The 18,836-nt window shown below is 40.3% G+C and overlaps 1 protein-coding gene across 21 annotated transcripts in view; it reads right to left on the bottom strand.

Moving 5' to 3' along the window:
* Nucleotides 1-4,216: 4,216 nt before the first annotated feature.
* The window catches only part of SHANK2 (SH3 and multiple ankyrin repeat domains 2), a 695,900-nt gene continuing 681,280 nt past the window's right edge, over nucleotides 4,217-18,836 (bottom strand). For 20 of the 21 annotated variants that reach the window (XM_053285997.1, XM_053285975.1, XM_053285994.1 and 17 more), the window contains one exon: nucleotides 4,217-11,091. In XM_053285997.1, coding sequence (XP_053141972.1) covers nucleotides 10,518-11,091 — 574 coding nt within the window. In that variant the 3' untranslated portion in view covers nucleotides 4,217-10,517. The remainder of the gene's footprint in view (nucleotides 11,092-18,836) is intronic. The other variant, XM_053285990.1, reaches the window with a different exon arrangement.

Here is an 18,836-nt window from a genome sequence, read left to right as displayed (position 1 = left end):
AGTTCTTAGAGTCAGGAAATTCCTCCTAATGTCTGAATCTATTACCTCGTAATTGCCACCTGTTAGTTCTAGGCCTTCCTTCAGAAGCAACAGAGAACAAGTCCACTTCTCCTCCTGTGTGAAAGCCCTCAACAGTGTATTACATCCTGTTTTTAAAAACTAGAATTAGCAACAACTTATAAAATGCAAGCAACTAGAAACCAGTTGCTGCTATTCAGTCCAGTTCTAGGTAGAATTAGGTACCATTAAGCCCTTCTGTTGTCATTGACTTGTTGCTGCAGAGGAGTGGGCTGAAATCTTTCCCCCCAATAGCCTGCTTTCAACTGTTATAGTATGCATGTATGAGCACTCACTCCCCTTGGGATAAACTTTTAAATTGTTACAGAAAAATTACAAAACCTCCATCAACAAGGATATTTTGGCAAGTGTTTGTTTTTTGTTTTATGTGCTGTCCAGTTCTCAGGAATACCTGGACTTTACTAGAATTCAGTTGCTTGTGCTGGCATATGAAAAAAGAGGTAGGGAGCAAAGTCCACTGCATAAGAAAATCCTTTTGTGGACTGCACTCCAAGCCCTTCCCATAAAGGTAAAGTGTGCCATTCAGTTGATTTCGACTCCTGGCGCCCTCAGAGCCCTGTGGTTTTCTTTGGTAGAATACAGGAGGAGTTTACCATTGGCTCCTCCCACATAATATGAGATGATGCCTTTCAGCATCTTTCTATATCACTGCTGCCCGATATAGTACCAGTGGGGATTTGAACTGGCAACCTTCTGCTTGTTAGTCAAGCATTTCTCCGCTGAGCCACTTAAGGTGACAGCCCTTAGCTTACCTGCAGTAAAATGATTATAGTAAAATGATCGTGATATCCGCAGTTTTGCATGTCATTGGTCAACATATGTACAGCATTCTGGCAACCAGCATGACTCATGCTGGGGCTGCTATAGACCTCTAAGGCAGCCCTGATGCTGTCTAGGATGAATGGTTGCATAATTGGTGCTACTGCACTTACTCCTATGGTTGCAAATGCATGCAAGTGCTGATTGCACAACTGCTTGTCCTAGACAGCGTCAAGGCTGCCTTATGGGTCCACAGCAGAATCACACTATTTCATTTATTCTTTATTTAACATATTTTTATACCACCCAAAACTTGTGTCTTTGGGTGGTTTATAATTAAAACCATTTAATTATTAAAATCATTAACATTAACAATATTAAAACTATAACTCTAATTAAAAGCCTGCGTGAATAAATTTTTCTTCAGTGCCTATTTAACTGTTGCTAGAGATGGGGAGGTTCTTCTTTCAACAGCATTCCAAAGTCCAAGGGCAGCAATGGCTCATTCCTGAGTAGCAGCCAGACGAGTTGGTGGCAACCACAGACGAACATCTCCAGATGATCTTAGCAGGCATTGGGGCTCATGGTGAAAAAGACGTTCTCTTACATACTCAGGGCCTAAACTGTTTAGGGTTTTATAGATAATAACAAGCACCTTGAAGTTGGCCCAGAAATGTATTGGCAGCCAGTGTAGTTCTTTCAACACAGGAGTAATATGGTCTCCTAGATGACCCAGAGACCAACCTGGCTGCTGCATTCTGGACCAACAGCAGATTCTGGACTACATACAAAGGCACCCACAAACACAGAGAGTACATTGCCAGAATGCTGCACATCAAGTCATCCATTGATTTAATTTAAATAGGATGAGTTGGGAATGTGAAAGCAATATGGCTTAAAACATGCTTATCATTGGCAGAAGTGGGGCCTGAGGTTTTTTGTCTCTAGAGATCTATAAGTGGCCACTTTAACTAGGTTAATTGTGCATATTTTTTAATAAGTGGCTCCTGCATATTTATTTATAAGTGTGATGCTTAATGGAATGGTTAGCTGACCGGTTATAGCAAAATGTGGGTTGCAATCCTATATATACAATCTTAGCAATAATAACAGCCCAGTCCCATAGATATTTAATCAGGAGCCTGAGACTTATATTCCATTCCCCCCACCCCACCCCCATTATGGGAATATGGTCAGGTGTGTTCATCCCATACTGATGGCTGACATACTGTGCAAGATGACATACTGTGCAAGATGCAACATCAGCCTAGTAATGTTACATTCATACAATTTGTGCACCTTGTGCAAATGCAATGTATGTGAATTGCATCACACAAGAGCAGACCCATTGAAACAATAGGCTTACTCTCATGTAATACGTTATGCAAATAGAAATTTGCAAAATTACTAAACATTACAAATGTAACATTACTAGGCAGCTGTAATCTTGCCAAGTATGTTGGTCACTATTTCCCTAATCATATATACAGTTTATTTTGAAGTTTTACATTTATACTGAGTAGGTTAAAAAAAAAAAAGACATAAGCCAGGCAATAATTATACCCTTGTTTCACTGATTTCAATGGAAGCACCTTACTTTAACATTTGACAACCTGCTTTTCCATTCCAAATGAAGTGCTTCAGGCATCCTATATCCAATAAGGTTTAAAAATAAAAGTTACCAATATCAAGACAAAAATTAGCCACATATAAAATTATAGTCCAGAGAACAAGAAGAAATTGGGTCAGAAGCCTGTTGAAATACAGGTGAAACTCGGAAAATTAGAATATCGTGCAAAAGTCCATTAATTTCAGTAATGCAAATTAAAAGGTGAAACTGATATATGAGACAGACGCATTACATGCAAAGCGAGATAAGTCAAGCCTTAATTTGTTATAATTGTGATGATCATGGCGTACAGCTCATGAAAACCCCAAATCCACAATCTCAGAAAATTAGAATATTACATGGAACCAAGAAGACAAGGATTGAAGAATAGAACAATATCGGACCTCTGAAAAGTATACAGTGTACTGTGCTTGATTGGCCAGCAAACTCACCTGACCTGACCCCATAGAGAATCTATGGGGCATTGCCAAGAGAAGGATGAGAGACATGAGAACAAACAATGCAGAATTGCTGAAGGTCGCTAATGAAGCATCCTGGTCTTCCATAATACCTCATCAGTGCCACAGGCTGATAGCATCCATGCCATGCCGCATTGAGGCAGTAATTGCTGCAAAAGGGGCTCAAACCAAGTACTGAATACATATGCATGCTTATACTTTTCAGAGGTCCGATATTGTTCTATTCTTCAATCCTTGTCTTCTTGGTTCCATGTAATATTCTAATTTTCTGAGATTGTGGATTTGGGGTTCTCATGAGCTGTACGCCATGATCATCACAATTATAACAAAGTAAGGCTTGACTTATCTTGCTTTGCATGTAATGTGTCTGTCTCATATATCAGTTTCACCTTTTAATTTGCATTACTGAAATTAATGGACTTTTGCACAATATTCTAATTTTCCGAGTTTCACCTGTAGGTGTGCCTTCAACTGATGAAAAAATGATAACATTACTAAAAACGTTAGCAAATAGCTCTTCCCAGGCAGCAAGTGCTACATCTAGGCACTGCCACTGTCAAGGCCCTTTCCCTTATTTTGAACAACCTTACCTCTTATGCCCACAGGATGTACCAAAGAGCTTCTTCTATTGAGTATAGGGGAAGGGCAGGATCATAAGTGAGGAAACCTTACTTCAAGTATCCTGGTTTCAAGTCCTGCTGGGTTTTAAAGGCAATAATCAGCACTTTCAATTGTGCCTGGAAATGGACTAGCAGCTAATACAGAAGAGATGTTGCATGTTCCAACAAACTGGCTTTGGTCAAGAGACTTGCCACTGAATTTGCAGAGTGCTCTTCAAAGGCCGCCCCACATAGAGTATTCTGGTGAGCCAGTTTCAATGTAATGAAGACATGTGGAGGTGGTTAGCTTGGCCTTCTTCAGAAACAGATGCAGTTGTTGCACCAGCAGAAGCTGACCAAAGGTACTCCTAGACACAGCTGCCACCTGGGAAATCCAAGAGTCAGGCCCAGGAGACCCTCCAAACTGTACGCATGTCAAATAGACAAAGTTGCATAACTTGCAAATACAAATATCTACTTAAGTAACAGCTTAACTATTACAAAGTTTTGTTTGTTTTTAACTGATACCTTTATATAAATTGTGCTCTGGGTTGTTCTCCAGCACATGCCACTAGGAGTCAGTATAACTATGTTAAAATGTTCTATAGTTTGATATCTAACAGCATACAGGCTCCATTTACTTCTGCATTAAAGTTCAGTAATCTTAAAAGTATCTTCTTACATACTCAACAGATGTTGCACAAATAAATTTTATTGGGAAACAACAGAAACACAATTCTATTTTAATTTCTTTTATTTCACCTCAGTGACTCATCAAGTCACAATATTTAGAAAGGACTGCAAAGTAATACTTTGATCTTTTCAACATTTAGTGGTTTTTTTTTTAAGCTGTGCACTGATGGACTTCTTGGTTCAGAAAACAAGGCACTGTCACTGCAAGACATTGATGTTGAGATGGTCCTTTTGATTCAAAAGTTCATTTTGTTACAACAGGATTTTATACAGGTCAGGTTCAAAGCATCCAAGGCAGACACTTTGTTCTTCTTGTATTTACTGTGCTCTGATGTGCCATTTCAGTACACCACTTACTGGTCTATGCTGGTACTGTTCTTGTATACTCTCTCTGTTGATGCAGTCTTTGAGCTTTGCCATTAGACTGGAACATTGAAACAAAGATGAACCACCCATACATTGAGTTTAAACGTTTCTTTGTTAAAGCATTCAGGAAATGAGCTAAGATACTGCTTCGAATCCTAGCTAGCACTAGCAATTTCATAGCAGAGTGGGAATCTATTTTTTAAAAACCACTCATCCTTTTAATGTGTGTAGATATGATTAACTATAGCTATATCTAAAGATAGATATCCATGTCACTTGGTTGTTAAAATACCTGAATAAAATTCAACAGTTAAGAAAACAAAGCTAGTTGAAGCTCTTGAACATTAGAAACAATGAAAATGTATCTCAAAACTGTGCATGGAAGAAAATAAGCCTCTAAACAGATCAAAATATCTCCATTATGGAACATAAATTTGAAAATCGCAGTTAAGGCATTCTCTTCCAAGATCCTCCAGCATATGAACCATTAAAGGGGGGTGGGGAAAAGTAAGAATCAGGTGACACAATAGAACATTGAAAATATTCCACATTTTTTTGCATGGAAAGGAAAATGGAATCTTTCTATAACTATTAATGACTTCTGGTTACAGAATCCTAGTAATAAAAAGCATAGCCCTGATAAAGGCATTGCCTTAACATTGATGCATGATCTGCATCTGGAAACAGGTTTCTGGCTCCTGATCCTGGATTTTTAGGTCAATTTGCACAATAGATTACGGTGGTGGCGGCGGCGGCAGCAGAGAGAATAGCCCTTTGCCCGCTCCATACGAGTGCACTGTGCTCCTGCAGATGGTAAACATGGTCTGCTTGGGCAACTTTCTCCAACTGGGCAAACACCTTCTCTCTCTTGCCAATAAATGATCAGTGCTGCCAGCTGTAACAGCAGAGGTAATTCAAGAGTGCGATGGGAGAGATCCACATATGCAGTCCACTGATGCACATAAGGATCTCAGGCTCCTTGTTCATTCTCTAATGTGCATTCTTCTGCTACATTTTAGCAGCTCACCAGAATAGTAATTTAATGTCTGGAATGAAAACTAATACTGTACTCCTTTGGGAAGCTCAGAACAGGGAAACTCTCATGCCTTTTTTTTTTTAAAGGCTTAACAAAATAGCCCTCAAAGTAAGAAATCAATTCACCCAAATGAAGTAAATGTTTTATCTCATGTTTTTACAATACCTCTCCTATTTCTCATTTGAAATATGAATATAAAATTCAAACTGCGGCCTAAATTTCAATATGGTTTAACTCTGAATCCAGTAGTCAGATATTACCTAATATGAGGTAAAATATTTTTCTAAGCAAGTTCAGTTAAAACATTTAAAACTACTTCATTAATATTAAATGGTAAGTTTGGCAACTCTGTTCAAAAACAAACAATTCAGACTGATTTTACTGTTTTCAATCAGAACCACAACCTTAGTGCAATATTATATTTATTTCTTACAGTAATTTTGGTTGCCATACAAGAGTAGTAAGGATTAGGGAAAGTGCAAGTTACAGGAGCTTGGTTGTTTTTTTTTTCAAATTGATTTGAAATAAGAGGAATTGAAGCACAAAAATTACAGCAACATAGATAACATGAACACAAGTTGTTACACAAACCATAATGAGAAATATTACTATCTAGAAAATAAAATAAAAATGTAATGGGAAAATTATCAGTATTAGAGGCTCATACATAGAGTCATTGCCAGATCAACTGGGTAATGCTTGTTTGTAGAGGAACTCAGAAAATCACTCTTATTAACTTAAGTACCACAAATAGTTAGCTTTTGTGATATGTAAATTCTGTAAATCAACAGTCACATATAGTCATTTTATAATATATGAATTAAAACTTAAATGTTCCCAGACACCCAAGGAAAGGAGTCTGTGAAGTTATACACAATTTACATCCTGTGTGATTTTGGTATTGTATACACAATATTACAGAAACTAGGCATGTAAATGCAGTGTATTTAAATTACAATATATAAACAAAAGTTCCTAAAACCTGGAATATCATAACAAGATTATCTCTAACACCTTATTTTGCACCATCATAGTAGCAAGGGATTGAAAGGGCCATTCCTGCCCCCAACATTTTCAAAATGGGATAAAAATGCAGGGAGGCAACTCTGTATCTGTAACTATTGCTTTCTGTGATAAAACCATCAAACCAGTGCTAAAGACTACTTCATCTTGGCAAAAGTGTATTTTATTGATAAAAGCAGTTCCTTGCAGGCCCATTATTCTTCAGATCATAAGACACAATGTAAAAATAAACTATTTCATTAGCTCTTTGATGTTTAAATCTCTGTTCTACTAATTATATTGTACCTACTATTTAAGTGCCTGAAAAAGATACATATGCAAGAGATAACCCTTTTAAGAAAGGGATTACCATCACCTGTAACTTCTTTGTACATTTTCATCATTTATTAAACAGTAAAAGGTTATGATTAACAGCAGCTTAAAAGTAATTCTCCATTATTTTATTTTCATACCATTTTTCTTAATGTATTTCCTGGCACATATTATAGAGGTAACACAAACTGCATTCAAAGAAACAAAAAGGAGCATGGCGTTCGTGGTTTATTTACTGAATTCTGCAATATCACCAAATGGAAGACAATGATGGCTGAATTATCTTTTTTTTTTTTTTACACAAAATATTTGATTGATGGCTTCTGTAGCCACTGAATATTTGAATGTCGTCCTCTACATAAAAATCCATGTAATTATGGAAATTTCTGTACTTTTGCATTTAAACTAGATTTTAATTACAAGGTTACTTGGAACTTTCAAATGCAAATAGAAACCTGCAAAGGGTACAACAACAGATGTCAAGTCAAAAGACCAGTTCTTGCAGAAAGGCCGGGGAGGGAGGGGGAGAGAAGAGAGACATGAATATTAGTTTTTCATAATTAACCACTGCATTGTTAATTGTAACCATGTTTGAAGAAATACTAATCTTCTGAATAAGTTCTAGCAAAGATAGAAAATATAACACAGCTCTGCTGGTTCAGATGCATCCAAATGAGGTTGATTTAAAAAGGTCAAGACTTAATAATTATTCCACAGAAATAGTAGTAAACCACAAAAGTTTTTTTTTTAAATTTCTAGCATTGAAGTGGCACAAAGGCTGCCCAGTAGACCAGCCACTTATATTCTTAAAATATTGTGCTTATAAACTATCTGTACAACTATTTAAACTTGCAGTAAAGAAAGATATTGAAATTGCTAAACTTTATGTACTAGTTCTAGGGCTGTTGCAGACCTAATTAGACACTTGGTTGTGAGAAAATAAAATTATAATTAGAGATAGGCTGGAACATATTAAGGAAAGAATTTAGATGCCTTCCAAAAACAGGAGGCCTCTTGAATATTCAATAGTTTGAGGGTTTGAGCAATCATACAAGTTAACCCTCTAGTCTGGACTTAATTATTCAGGAAACTAGGAACTACAAACTCCTAGTGTACATTCATTATGGTGGGAGAGAGGGTAAGCTGGATAATATTGTTAATCTTCATGAGAGTTACCCACTGTCTATAAACCTAAACTATGTTCTACACATTAACCTGATGCATCCTTTTCCTTGCACAGGTCTTGAGAATGAATCTCTTGAAGTGCTGTTTTAGTTCAGGTGGCAATGAACAAAAATATCCAACTACAGAATTTTTAAATTATTTTAACAATCAATAAATGTTAAGTTAAACTGAAGCTTCCAACTTCCATTTTTGGTCATTATCCCTTTCATTAGTGATGGTACCTGCCATTTTCAGAACACACACTAGACTCTCATTTATATTTTAATTTTATACATATTTGAAACTGCAGGCAATCACATTTAAACATTCCTCTTTCTAGTATTTTAAGAGACCAAGGCCAAGACGTACAGCTATGTTTGAATGTGAAAACAGGCTTTTACTATATGGAACAGCTAGTTTTCTTATGTACACAAGGATAATCAGACCACGTCTTCATCGACAAGCTCCCTGCATACAGTTAATTGTGCAATAAATTGTGAAAGATTTTGCAGTTTTAAAACCTGAATACCTAAATAGTACAAGTAATATTTATTGTTCTTTTAATGACAATTTGGATCATAATCCTAACTGAGTCCCTCACAGACAATGACTCTAATTCAGCAAGAGCAAACTATGGATGAAAATACATTTTTGTGAATGGATTGTTCTTCCAGATCATGATTTAAATGTTCCGTGAAGATAAAACCTCAACTGATCAACTTTTTAATGGGGATGCTGAATCTTGGTACCCCTCCCTGCCTTCAACAGGTTATCTGATAGTACTGATTTTAGGTTTGGTGGGGGAAGAATGGGGACAAATGATCCTCCAGCATAGTAGTGGGTATCCACTCCTGTACAAAATGTATGGATAGAGGCTATAGCAAAAGAGTCCACCATTTCAAAGCCTGGAAGCTGTAAAGGCGGCTTTCTGCTTTGCAGCTCAAGCAGCCTGATTTTAGGAAGAATTAAAGAGAGAAAACTGGATGAAAATACATTTGATAGGGGTTCACTGATTTGAAAATCTTACAATTAAAAAAACGATTTGTCATCTAAACTCAATACAAAAGCATGTGTTACAGGAAACAGGAACACATCTGCTAACTATGCCCACCTGCTGATGTGCCCATTGGTCATGGTCCCTGAGCATCTATTCAGCAGCTGTTTTCAGAGGACACTGCTCAACATGAGGAGGGCTCCTCCATGCAATGTGAAATGCGGGGGTTTCAGAGTTCCATATCACGTGGAGGAACCTCTTCAAGATCAGTGCTTCTTCTACAGACAAGGGTTTGAATATGAAGAGGCCTGGGGGGATACAGTTAGTGAGCACCTTGGAGCAGAGCAAGTAGCTAGTCAGCATGCTCCTGTCCCTCTATCCCCAGCGCAATGCATTCAGGCATAATGTCCAAACAGAGCTAAAAAGTTTTGGATGGAACTATATGACATCCATTACCATCTAACTGTAAAAGAGGTATCTCCAATTGACAGAATTCTTGCAAACATATTTCTCCCAATTCCCTGTTTTATACAGCTGGGATAGGCCTCTTACATAGCTTCAGCTTGTTCTACCATATCATGTATGACAGGAAAACATGTATGAAAGCTGTCTGGCAACTTGGAAAGGCACTAAACAAAAGTGGGGGAAAGGTAAATCTGACAGAACACAGTTACACTATATAACAAAAACTAGCTTCATTATTGACAAACAAGAAATATAACCATCAGATTAAAAATGGGTTACAAAGGAATTTTTGCTGCTTTGAGAACCCTGTGAATGTGTACATGTTTAATTAAAAGTAGTATATGTGACATGAAAAATGTGGACATGCATGTGGAACACTAATTAGCATAGCAGGAAATCATAATGGGAAAACCTGCTGAGAACTTAACTTACAGGAGCAGTAGTACTGAGTGTGGTGAGGCTGTAGAGTGGTAGTGGAAGAAGCAGAGATTACAAAAGGATCTGGGCATAATACTCTCTATTGAGAGAAGAAATACTTATTTTAAAAAAAACACACCAAAGAGAAACTGGCACATTATTATTCCAGCATGAGAGCATTTCTAAAGGGCAAAAAACCAGTTTATGGATATTAAGAGATTAATCTTGCCCCCACCCCGAGACACAATGTAACAAATGGGAATTTGATAAACAATTTCAGTAAGACTAAAGCTTACACTCTCCCCCACTTCATTCTAAAATATATGTTCCCATTCATTCAATTTAGTTAGGGTTGCTTCTGTGCACTCAACTTGCAGTCTACACTGCTGAGTACCAGAAATGACAGGGACTAATTGATGCTTTAATTTGGCGGTACTCTTGGGGAGCCAAGGCATGTGGGGTGTTTCAGTACCAGCCAATCTCTATTTATAAACAAAGGTTTGTGAGGCAAGAGTAGCCATTCTTATCTGTCCAATAGCTGTTTCAAGGCTCTTTCTATGTTCATTCGGTGACCAACTCTAGTCACTCCAAGGTCTATCAAGTCTTCCTTCTGAAGGTTTGGTAAATGAGTGCCATCTATTTCATTATCCATAAAGGTCTCTTTATGTTCACCTAAGTTTAAACTTTCCAACCAATCTGCCACATCTGGTTTAGTCCACAGGTGGACAGGCTTAGTTGTAAAAGGCTTATTTGAGATTGGCTGTTGCAATATTGAGGGAGAAGGAGACCTGCTGCGCCCTGTGTTCAAAGCAAAGAGCTCCCCAGAAGGAGGCTGGCTGGGTAGGCTAAAAACATCAGAAAGAGTTGGAGAAGGAGATGCAACTGGAGCAGCAGCAGTCAGAGGAGCTGGCATGATGTCTTTACTTATCTCTGTTGGTGAAACCACCGGGCTTGGAGCATGCCTTGCTCCTGATGTCCTACTATCATAGTCTGGGGATCTGCTCTGCAGTGTGATTGGCTGGCTAGTCCCAGGCCGGACAGTAAAAGTGATGGTTGAACTTCGAGTACCTGAGACAGTGCTCATGACTTCTGTGCTCCTGAAACAATAAGTGAATAGAAAATATTCAGACTCTATAATGTCACATATTAATCATGTAATTGCTAACTTAAGGAATTCATGGTGCACAATGCCATACTAAAACATTATAAAGAAATACTACACAATTTTATTAAAGCCAATACTAGCAGAAAATGCATAAGTTAAATATTAACATATGTAATAACCAAAGGCAATCTAAAATATATTACAAAAATCTCCCTTACAAATCTTTGGCCACTAAATGTTTGCTAAAACAGAAAGGTCTTATGGTGCCTCCAGAAGATGCTCAGGCTTGATGAACCTAAGGAAGAAAAGAGTTCCAAAACTGTACACTACCACAAAAGATGCTTCTCCATATGCCATTGTTGTTCTAATAGGTCACACAGATGGTATGCTTAAGAAAGCCCAGGAAAATTTGTCCACCCTTTTCCAATAGTGGATATGCCACTGCAGGAGCATAGCTACCATTAGGCAAGGGGAGACCGTTGTCTTGGGGCCCCACTGCCTCAAGCGCCCCCCCCAGAGGCACATCACATGACTCCCCGCCCGCCTGTGTTGCACTCCCTGGATCTTTTAAGTACCTAGCAACACCTTTGTAAGAGAGAGAGGAAGTGTGATAGGATTTTCCATGCAAAAAGCTGGTATTAGCAGGTATGTTCCAAATTTCTTCTAAAAAATGAATAAATAAATCTTTCCCTGAGTGTATTTTAGTGTAAAAAGTGCTGGATCCGCCCCTGTGAACTAGATATTCACCGTATTCATAATGGGGATGTGAGTGTGAGTGCACTATATATTGCGAAGTGTGTTTGTGTGTGTATATCAGCGAGGGGCCCATTTTAAAATCTTGTCTCTGGGCTCACTCCAACATTGCTACACCACTGTGCCACTGCATTGCATTTTGCACTAGCAAAATAAAAAAAATAAAAAAACACCCTTCTGAATAAGACCTGCCATACCAAGGGCAACCTTATATAGTACACCAATCCACCCCTTGAAGTCATGAAAACCATGTATAATTGGAGAAACGGCCAAAACTTAAAAACAAACAAACAAAAAACCAGACTGCAGCCTTCTTATCAGATAATGTTGGCAAAAGGTTCTGCTGCATCTGGAGCTTTTATATGTGGCAACAGACCTCAGAGGTAGCAAAGAGGACCTCAGGAGGTTGCAAATGTGAGCAACCAGAAGAGATTGCACTCACTGAACAGGTGTCCTATTCACCATAAATCACAAGACACAGAGGTTATCATTATTTCAGTCTTACCTGGATTCAGCTTCTTTCAGCTTTTCCACACTTAGTTCCCCACCATGGCCAGCCACAAATCAATGTTTAACCCCCACACACCCCTTTCCATAATAAAAACAAATGCTGGGATATAAAGAATTTATCTAGGCATGCTTAGTGGGATATTTGACTTTCCTTTTTGAAGAGTAACCCCACACACCACCCCCGTACCAGATCACAAAGGACTTTGGAGAAGTCCCCTTAGTGTCAACAGTAGTTTGCCATGCACTTTGTCAAGAAACACAAGCCCAAACACCCTTCGACATGTAGAACTAGTTGTGTAGTTCTTTGGATCATACACTGTGTAGTTAAATGCACAATGCAGGCATAGTTAGTTATAATCCAAAATTATTTTAAACTAGCTGACCTCGCACAGAGCATCTGTGCACTAGTTGGGGCCAGCCGTGCCCCCCGCATAGAGCATCTGTGCCCCTAGTTCTCCCCTCCTTGGTTCTCCCCCCAGCCCCAGTTTGTTCTCCTCCCAGCCTCAGTCTGCTCTCCCCTCAAGCCTTCTGCCCCATTCTCCTCTCCCTCAGCCATGGGTTTTCCTCCCTGCCCTGCTTGCCTTTTCTCCAGGGCAAGGCCATTCTGCCACCCCCAAATTTCTATATAGTTATTTAAAGTGTAGCATGGGTGGGCAAATGAAATGCTGAACTTACCCTACAACACACTTCTCCCTATCTGTTTTTCTCTATAAGGAGTTATTTCTGGTCTGTGCACTCTGCATGAGCAAAAGACCTGGGGAAAGTGACTTGGGAATAGACGCGTAGGTGGGGAAGCATTTATCATTCCCTGCTGTGCTTCAAATTATTCCCATTCCTCCATATACAGGGATTTGTCAGTGACCTGAATTTAACAAATGGGCCTGCTACCACCCAATTTACTTTGGCCCTTAATTAATATGGCTGTATTGTTGTTTAGGTAATTCCAGCATATATTGGTTTCCAAAGTATATATAAATTAAATAAGGCTTGTAAATCAAAGTTATGTTTGAAGCAAGTACTTACAAAAACACTAAGAAACAGAGGCGTATCTAGGGAAAATAGCGCCTAGGGCAAGCACTGAAATTGTGCCCCCTGTCCAGACATCTGACACCCATCTTTCAGATAACTTTACCATAAAATCAGCTGAAAAATACAAGTCAAGCTCATTAATCTTTTAATATTTCAAAAACGATTTAGCAGTGAACGTGGCCAGACCAAAAAATGCTGGAAAACTATGAATTTCAGTATGCTGGGGCTCATGAAATACCCAAATACTATGTGGAGGTGTACTTGGAAAACTAAACAGAAGTGCCTATCTAGTTCTCTACTATGCATTGTAGCATCACTATTACATAAGTTTTACAAATAAATGGAGACTTTTCCCAGATACTCTGAAAATAATTAAAGGATATGCAGAGTAAACTGTGTCACTGCTTGGAATATATTCCAGTATTTCAGAAAGACAGTTAAAATGAGAGAAAGAGAGCAAGAAACTCCCAGTGGTCCTTAATACTAAGGATTTCACACTGATTCAAAGACAAACTCACCATTAATATTATTAAGATATCACATTTAACTCACTTATCACAAGAAGCAAAGTAAGAGCAAATGAATATAGTCCTAGCTCAGAAGCTTCAGCTCAGTATTCACAAGCCCTGATTCTCTGTACTTAGTGCCAAACTAAATATGTCTACAGTGACATATATATATATAAAATTACCTGTAGCCCCTTTGGGGGGGCTTCCTAAAGGCCATGTGTGGGGGGTCTGCAAAGGTTCCCCCTCCCCCCGCTAGCCTCTAGGGCCTTGCAGGGACCATTTGAGCATGTGCGGTGGCAGTTTTTAAATTTTATTTTTTTAAAAAAATGGCAGCTGAAAACAAAATGGCCGCTGCACATGCTCAAATGGCCTCTGCAAGGCCTGGCATGGCCTAGGGCCTCACAGAGGCCATTTGAGTATGGACAGTGGACATTTTGTTTTTGGCAGCCATTTAATTTTTTTTTTAATTTTTAAGAATGGCGCCCCCCCTTCAAGTGGCGCCCGGGGCACGTGCCCTTCCTGCCCTACCCTAGATACGCCCCTGCTAAGAAAGACTACCTTCTGATGAACAAATGTTGCATTCCAATTCTTTGCATCAGAAGCCCTGTCCATGTTAGCATTTTCATGCACAATCAGTATTATCTGTGGCTGACATGTGATTCAAAACCACCACACTGCTGCGTGGCTCTAACACACACACACACACACACACACACACACACACACACACACACACACACCATACTGCACAAGAGGGCTGTTCCAGTACAATTCACCTAGGGAACCTTTCAGAACATCCTTCAAATGCAACACACTTTCCTGTAAGAGACTGAGAAACCCAGAATGCCCTAGTGCGAGTACAGAAATGCTTGGATAATAAATGCTCAGTCTCTTACAAAGGGCCATGTGGAATCTAGCCACTGAATTCAGTAGAAATGGGGGTGGGGGAAGGATTAAGCAGTGTGCTTTTAGGTTCTTTCTCTACCTGGAGAATGTAAGAACTATACTGGAATAGCCTGTTTAAACATGGCATCCTACTCGAATAAAGAGATCAGAACTCTTAAGAAAGGCAATGACCAAAATGGCAACCACTTCAATTAAGAATTCACAGGAAGGGAAACTCATGTTTGCTCATAAAGAAATGGAGCTGATGTTTTACATAAGATGTAGTTAGGTACAGACCCTCCCATGCTGCTGCGTGTCTCTCAAACAATGGCTGCAGTGTTGCGGGACAGAGCTGGTGTGCTGCTACTTAAAATGGCACCATCACAGTGGCATGACACAATATCCATTGGCAATAACAGAGGTGGTTGCATCCCACAGGTGTGACTGAGCCATTGTAAGTAGCAGCGCACCAGCCCTGTCCTGCAACACTGCAGCCATTGTTTGAAATGTACTCAGCAGTGTGGAAGGGTCTGACTCTGTACTGCCCGTGTTTCACTGTGTGGATTGTCAACCAAGATTTGTTGTCTTAGTATTTGATTTTTTAAAGAACGTAATTTACAACAGATGCAAAAACACATTACTTAAGAACAATTAAGCAGAATCTTTTCTCAGAGTATAAAAAATTTAATTGGGTTCAAACTTGCACATGCAAGCTCATTTTTTCCTCCTCTGCCTTGCTTATTGTTTTAGACTAGAGGTGATAACAATACACCATTGATGACATGCCACTGAAAAGACTAATGAAAGGTGTTTTTAAGTAACTGATGATTGTTACTGACATTATACCATATGTAATAGTAAAATGCATATCCAAATCCATCCCAGTACAACTTTGACCCTTTCCCAAAGAAATTATTTAAGTGCATGGAAGAAAGAAGCACACAGAGCTTGAAGTTCTCACTGCAGCACTTCCAAAGATGGAAACAACTGTTAAGTTGAAAAGGTAGCTTGCCTCTTTTGCTAACAGACCTGGTGCAAGAAAAACATGAAAGAAAACACATCACTGGTGTTTATGACTCCCACCACAGGTGTCAATAGTTTCTTTCGATTTTAGCCTATGTGATAATTGTGTTGTGATCACTGTGAAGAAAACATTGGACAGAAGTTATTGATGTGCCATTTGATCACAAAGTGATTTGGAAATTAGCCCCAAAGAATTATTTAGCAAAAATAGTTGCATTAAATTACATCCAAAGAGAAGCTTTGTGCATTACATTCAACATTACATTCAACAGAGCGTAGCTGCGGCGGGGGAGTGGGGAAAGGGACATTTTCCAGAAGTAATAAAATACTGAAGTTAAGTGTTTAAAATATTGTTTGCAAGCAGTGGGGAACACAGGATTCTCTTATAGGGGGATCAAACTAATCTACATCAATAGCTCTGAACATAAAGTAGCCATTTTAATAATGATTGTTAACAACTTTTGACTGTGGTTTTTGGGTTAAACTGTCAATAAAAGGTTCTTGGGTTTGAAAGAATGCCTTTCACCTGTGGTGTTTTTGGTTAATCCATTCATTGATCCAGGCCGGCTTTTGAATGGTGCTTTATTTACTTTTATTCCAGTCCTGGAGTAGAAGTGGGGCTAACAAAACAACCAGCAGCAAGAGCCCTGAAGGCAGATTGCACTTGCCTCTCTGTCTCATTAAACCGTTAAACAGTCCTGACTCAACTCCACTGTCTTGTCCTTGCATACCTCAACTCTTTCCTCTGGATTCTACATCACCCAGACTAGGAATATGTTCCCCAGGAAAGCACTTCCTGTGGCCGCAAGCCACATCATCCTTGCTCTATTCAGAGCACCATATCCTGATGCTCTCGTGAGGGAGGTGTTAGGTAGAGAAGGGGATGTATTGCCATCTTCAATCAGCTATGCTTTTCCTGAGCAAATCACTTCATAAGAACATAAGAACAGCCCTGCTGGATCAGGCCCAAGGCCCAACTAGTTCAGCATCCTGTTTCATACAGTGGCCCTCTTCTTTCCTCTCTACTCTGATGGTCCCTCTCAGGAGCTGTTGGGGGCTGTCTCCATGGCATATCAGGCCTGGTCACTGAGCCCTGGGTTGGGTGGCAGGATCAAAGGATCTCAGTTGACCCAAGACTGTCTTTAGTGACTGGCCCTGATCATGAGTAAGCCTCTGGGGGCATGAACCTTCTTCTATGACACCGGCTGAAGGTATCTAGGAATTTGAGATCATGGGCACCTGGGCTTTGGGTACTTAGAAATCTGAAAATTTTGTGGGCAAAACAGATTTGCTAAACTATGGTGGGGTGGTGGGGTGATGAACATAAATTGATTTTTACTATCATCTTAACATTGGCTTACATTCTGCACAGCAAACTGTTGATCCAAGGAAGATATGTAGGGATGTGCACGATATTTATCGGCGCCGGCGGGGGTAGGGCTTTAAGGGCAGGGGAGAGTGTACTCACCCCCCCCGCCGCGTTTCCCCCACTGGCGCTCTCCGAATTTGAAGCCCCTCGGGGCGGCAGCGTTCCTCCTTGCCGCCCCGTTTGCCCCCTCGGCCGGAAGTGGCCGGAAGTTCCGAGCGCATGCGCGCCTGTCGTGCGTGCGCGCGCACGGGGGGCGCGCGGGCGCACAACGCGCGCACGCGCGCTCGGAACTTCCGGCCACTTCCGGCCGAGGGGGCAAACGGGGCGGCAAGGAGGAACGCTGCCGCCCCGAGGGGCTTCAAATTCGGAGAGCGCCGGCGGGGGAAATGCGGCGGGGGGGGGGTGAGTACACTCTCCCCCGCCCTTAAAGCCCTATCCCCGCCGGCGCCGAAACACCGAATCTGCCCCGACACCCGAAACGTTTCGGCGGCCTTTTCAATGGCCGCCGAAACATTTCGGGCACAAGCCTAAAGATATGTACTCATTGTTTCCATGTCACTCTACACCCTGCCCATGCTGCTTCCAAAGGTAGTGAGGCTGCATGCCTACTAAGGAACGCATCATTGTACTTTTGATGATACTCCCATCATTCTCAATTAGGTTTTAAATCTAAGGGCAAAGCTCATCAGAATATTTTCCTGCATAAGCCACATTGAAATGGAATGCAGAAGAGCTTGGTGGCTTCCTTTGAATCGCATTTGGACATGACTGAAGAGGACATGGCTTGGCATCAATAATGAGATTAGAGGCAAGCAGGAGTAACTCTTAGTTACTGCTTAAATAAATAGATTTTGGGGAGGTGGCCTGCTGGACAGAGGGAAGCTTTTTCAGACATAGGGAATAATTTAAGTCAAGAAAGGTTGAAGTGGGCCCTGGGACAAAAATTGAAGATGACACCCCCCCACCCACACACAGACCTTCTTTGGGGAGGGGGAGAGTGAAGAACAAGTTTTCTCCAGCTGGTGCCCCTCCAATCCCTCAGAGGCCCTGGGAGACCCACCCACGGTCAATTATAGGTATGCCCCTGAAGGCAAGTTGTGGTAGGTTTACATTTTGACAAGGCTAAATAATTATGTCATTCTTCATGGTTAAATAATATATACATGTATTTTTATGGGGTGAAGATAAGTATAACCTCATATTTAAGACACTGAATGAAATGTTTCGGTGGTTGAAATTTGAACTTTTACCACATTGGGGCACAATATGCTGTAAATAATGAAACTGCAAACTCAGCCTAAAATGCATTATGCCGTCTTAAGACTTGCTGCTATATCAGAGGTAAGGCTAGAGTGTACCAAGAAGTACACTGTCAAAAATGTGAGATTACCTTGGCACTAGGGATGTACATGAACAAAGGTTCATGGACAGTTTCGGCAACACAGCAGGGTGGAGAGCAGCAAGCGGGATTTTTTTAAAAGAGGAGGAGGCAGATCCTTACCTGCTCTCTGCATGCAGCTTCCTGTTGCAACAGCATTCCCGTCAAGAACCCACACATGGCATCCATGCATCTGCAGGCACCCTGTGCGTGGTTAGCATGGTGTTGCTGACCACAAACGACACCCGCGTATGCACAGATACTGTGTGCATCCCAGCGCC

The sequence above is a fragment of the Hemicordylus capensis genome, chromosome 1, assembly GCF_027244095.1.
Source record: "Hemicordylus capensis ecotype Gifberg chromosome 1, rHemCap1.1.pri, whole genome shotgun sequence".
NCBI lineage: Eukaryota > Metazoa > Chordata > Lepidosauria > Squamata > Cordylidae > Hemicordylus > Hemicordylus capensis.
Note: the sequence above shows the minus strand (reverse complement) of the source record. Positions and strands in the feature narration are given on the sequence as shown.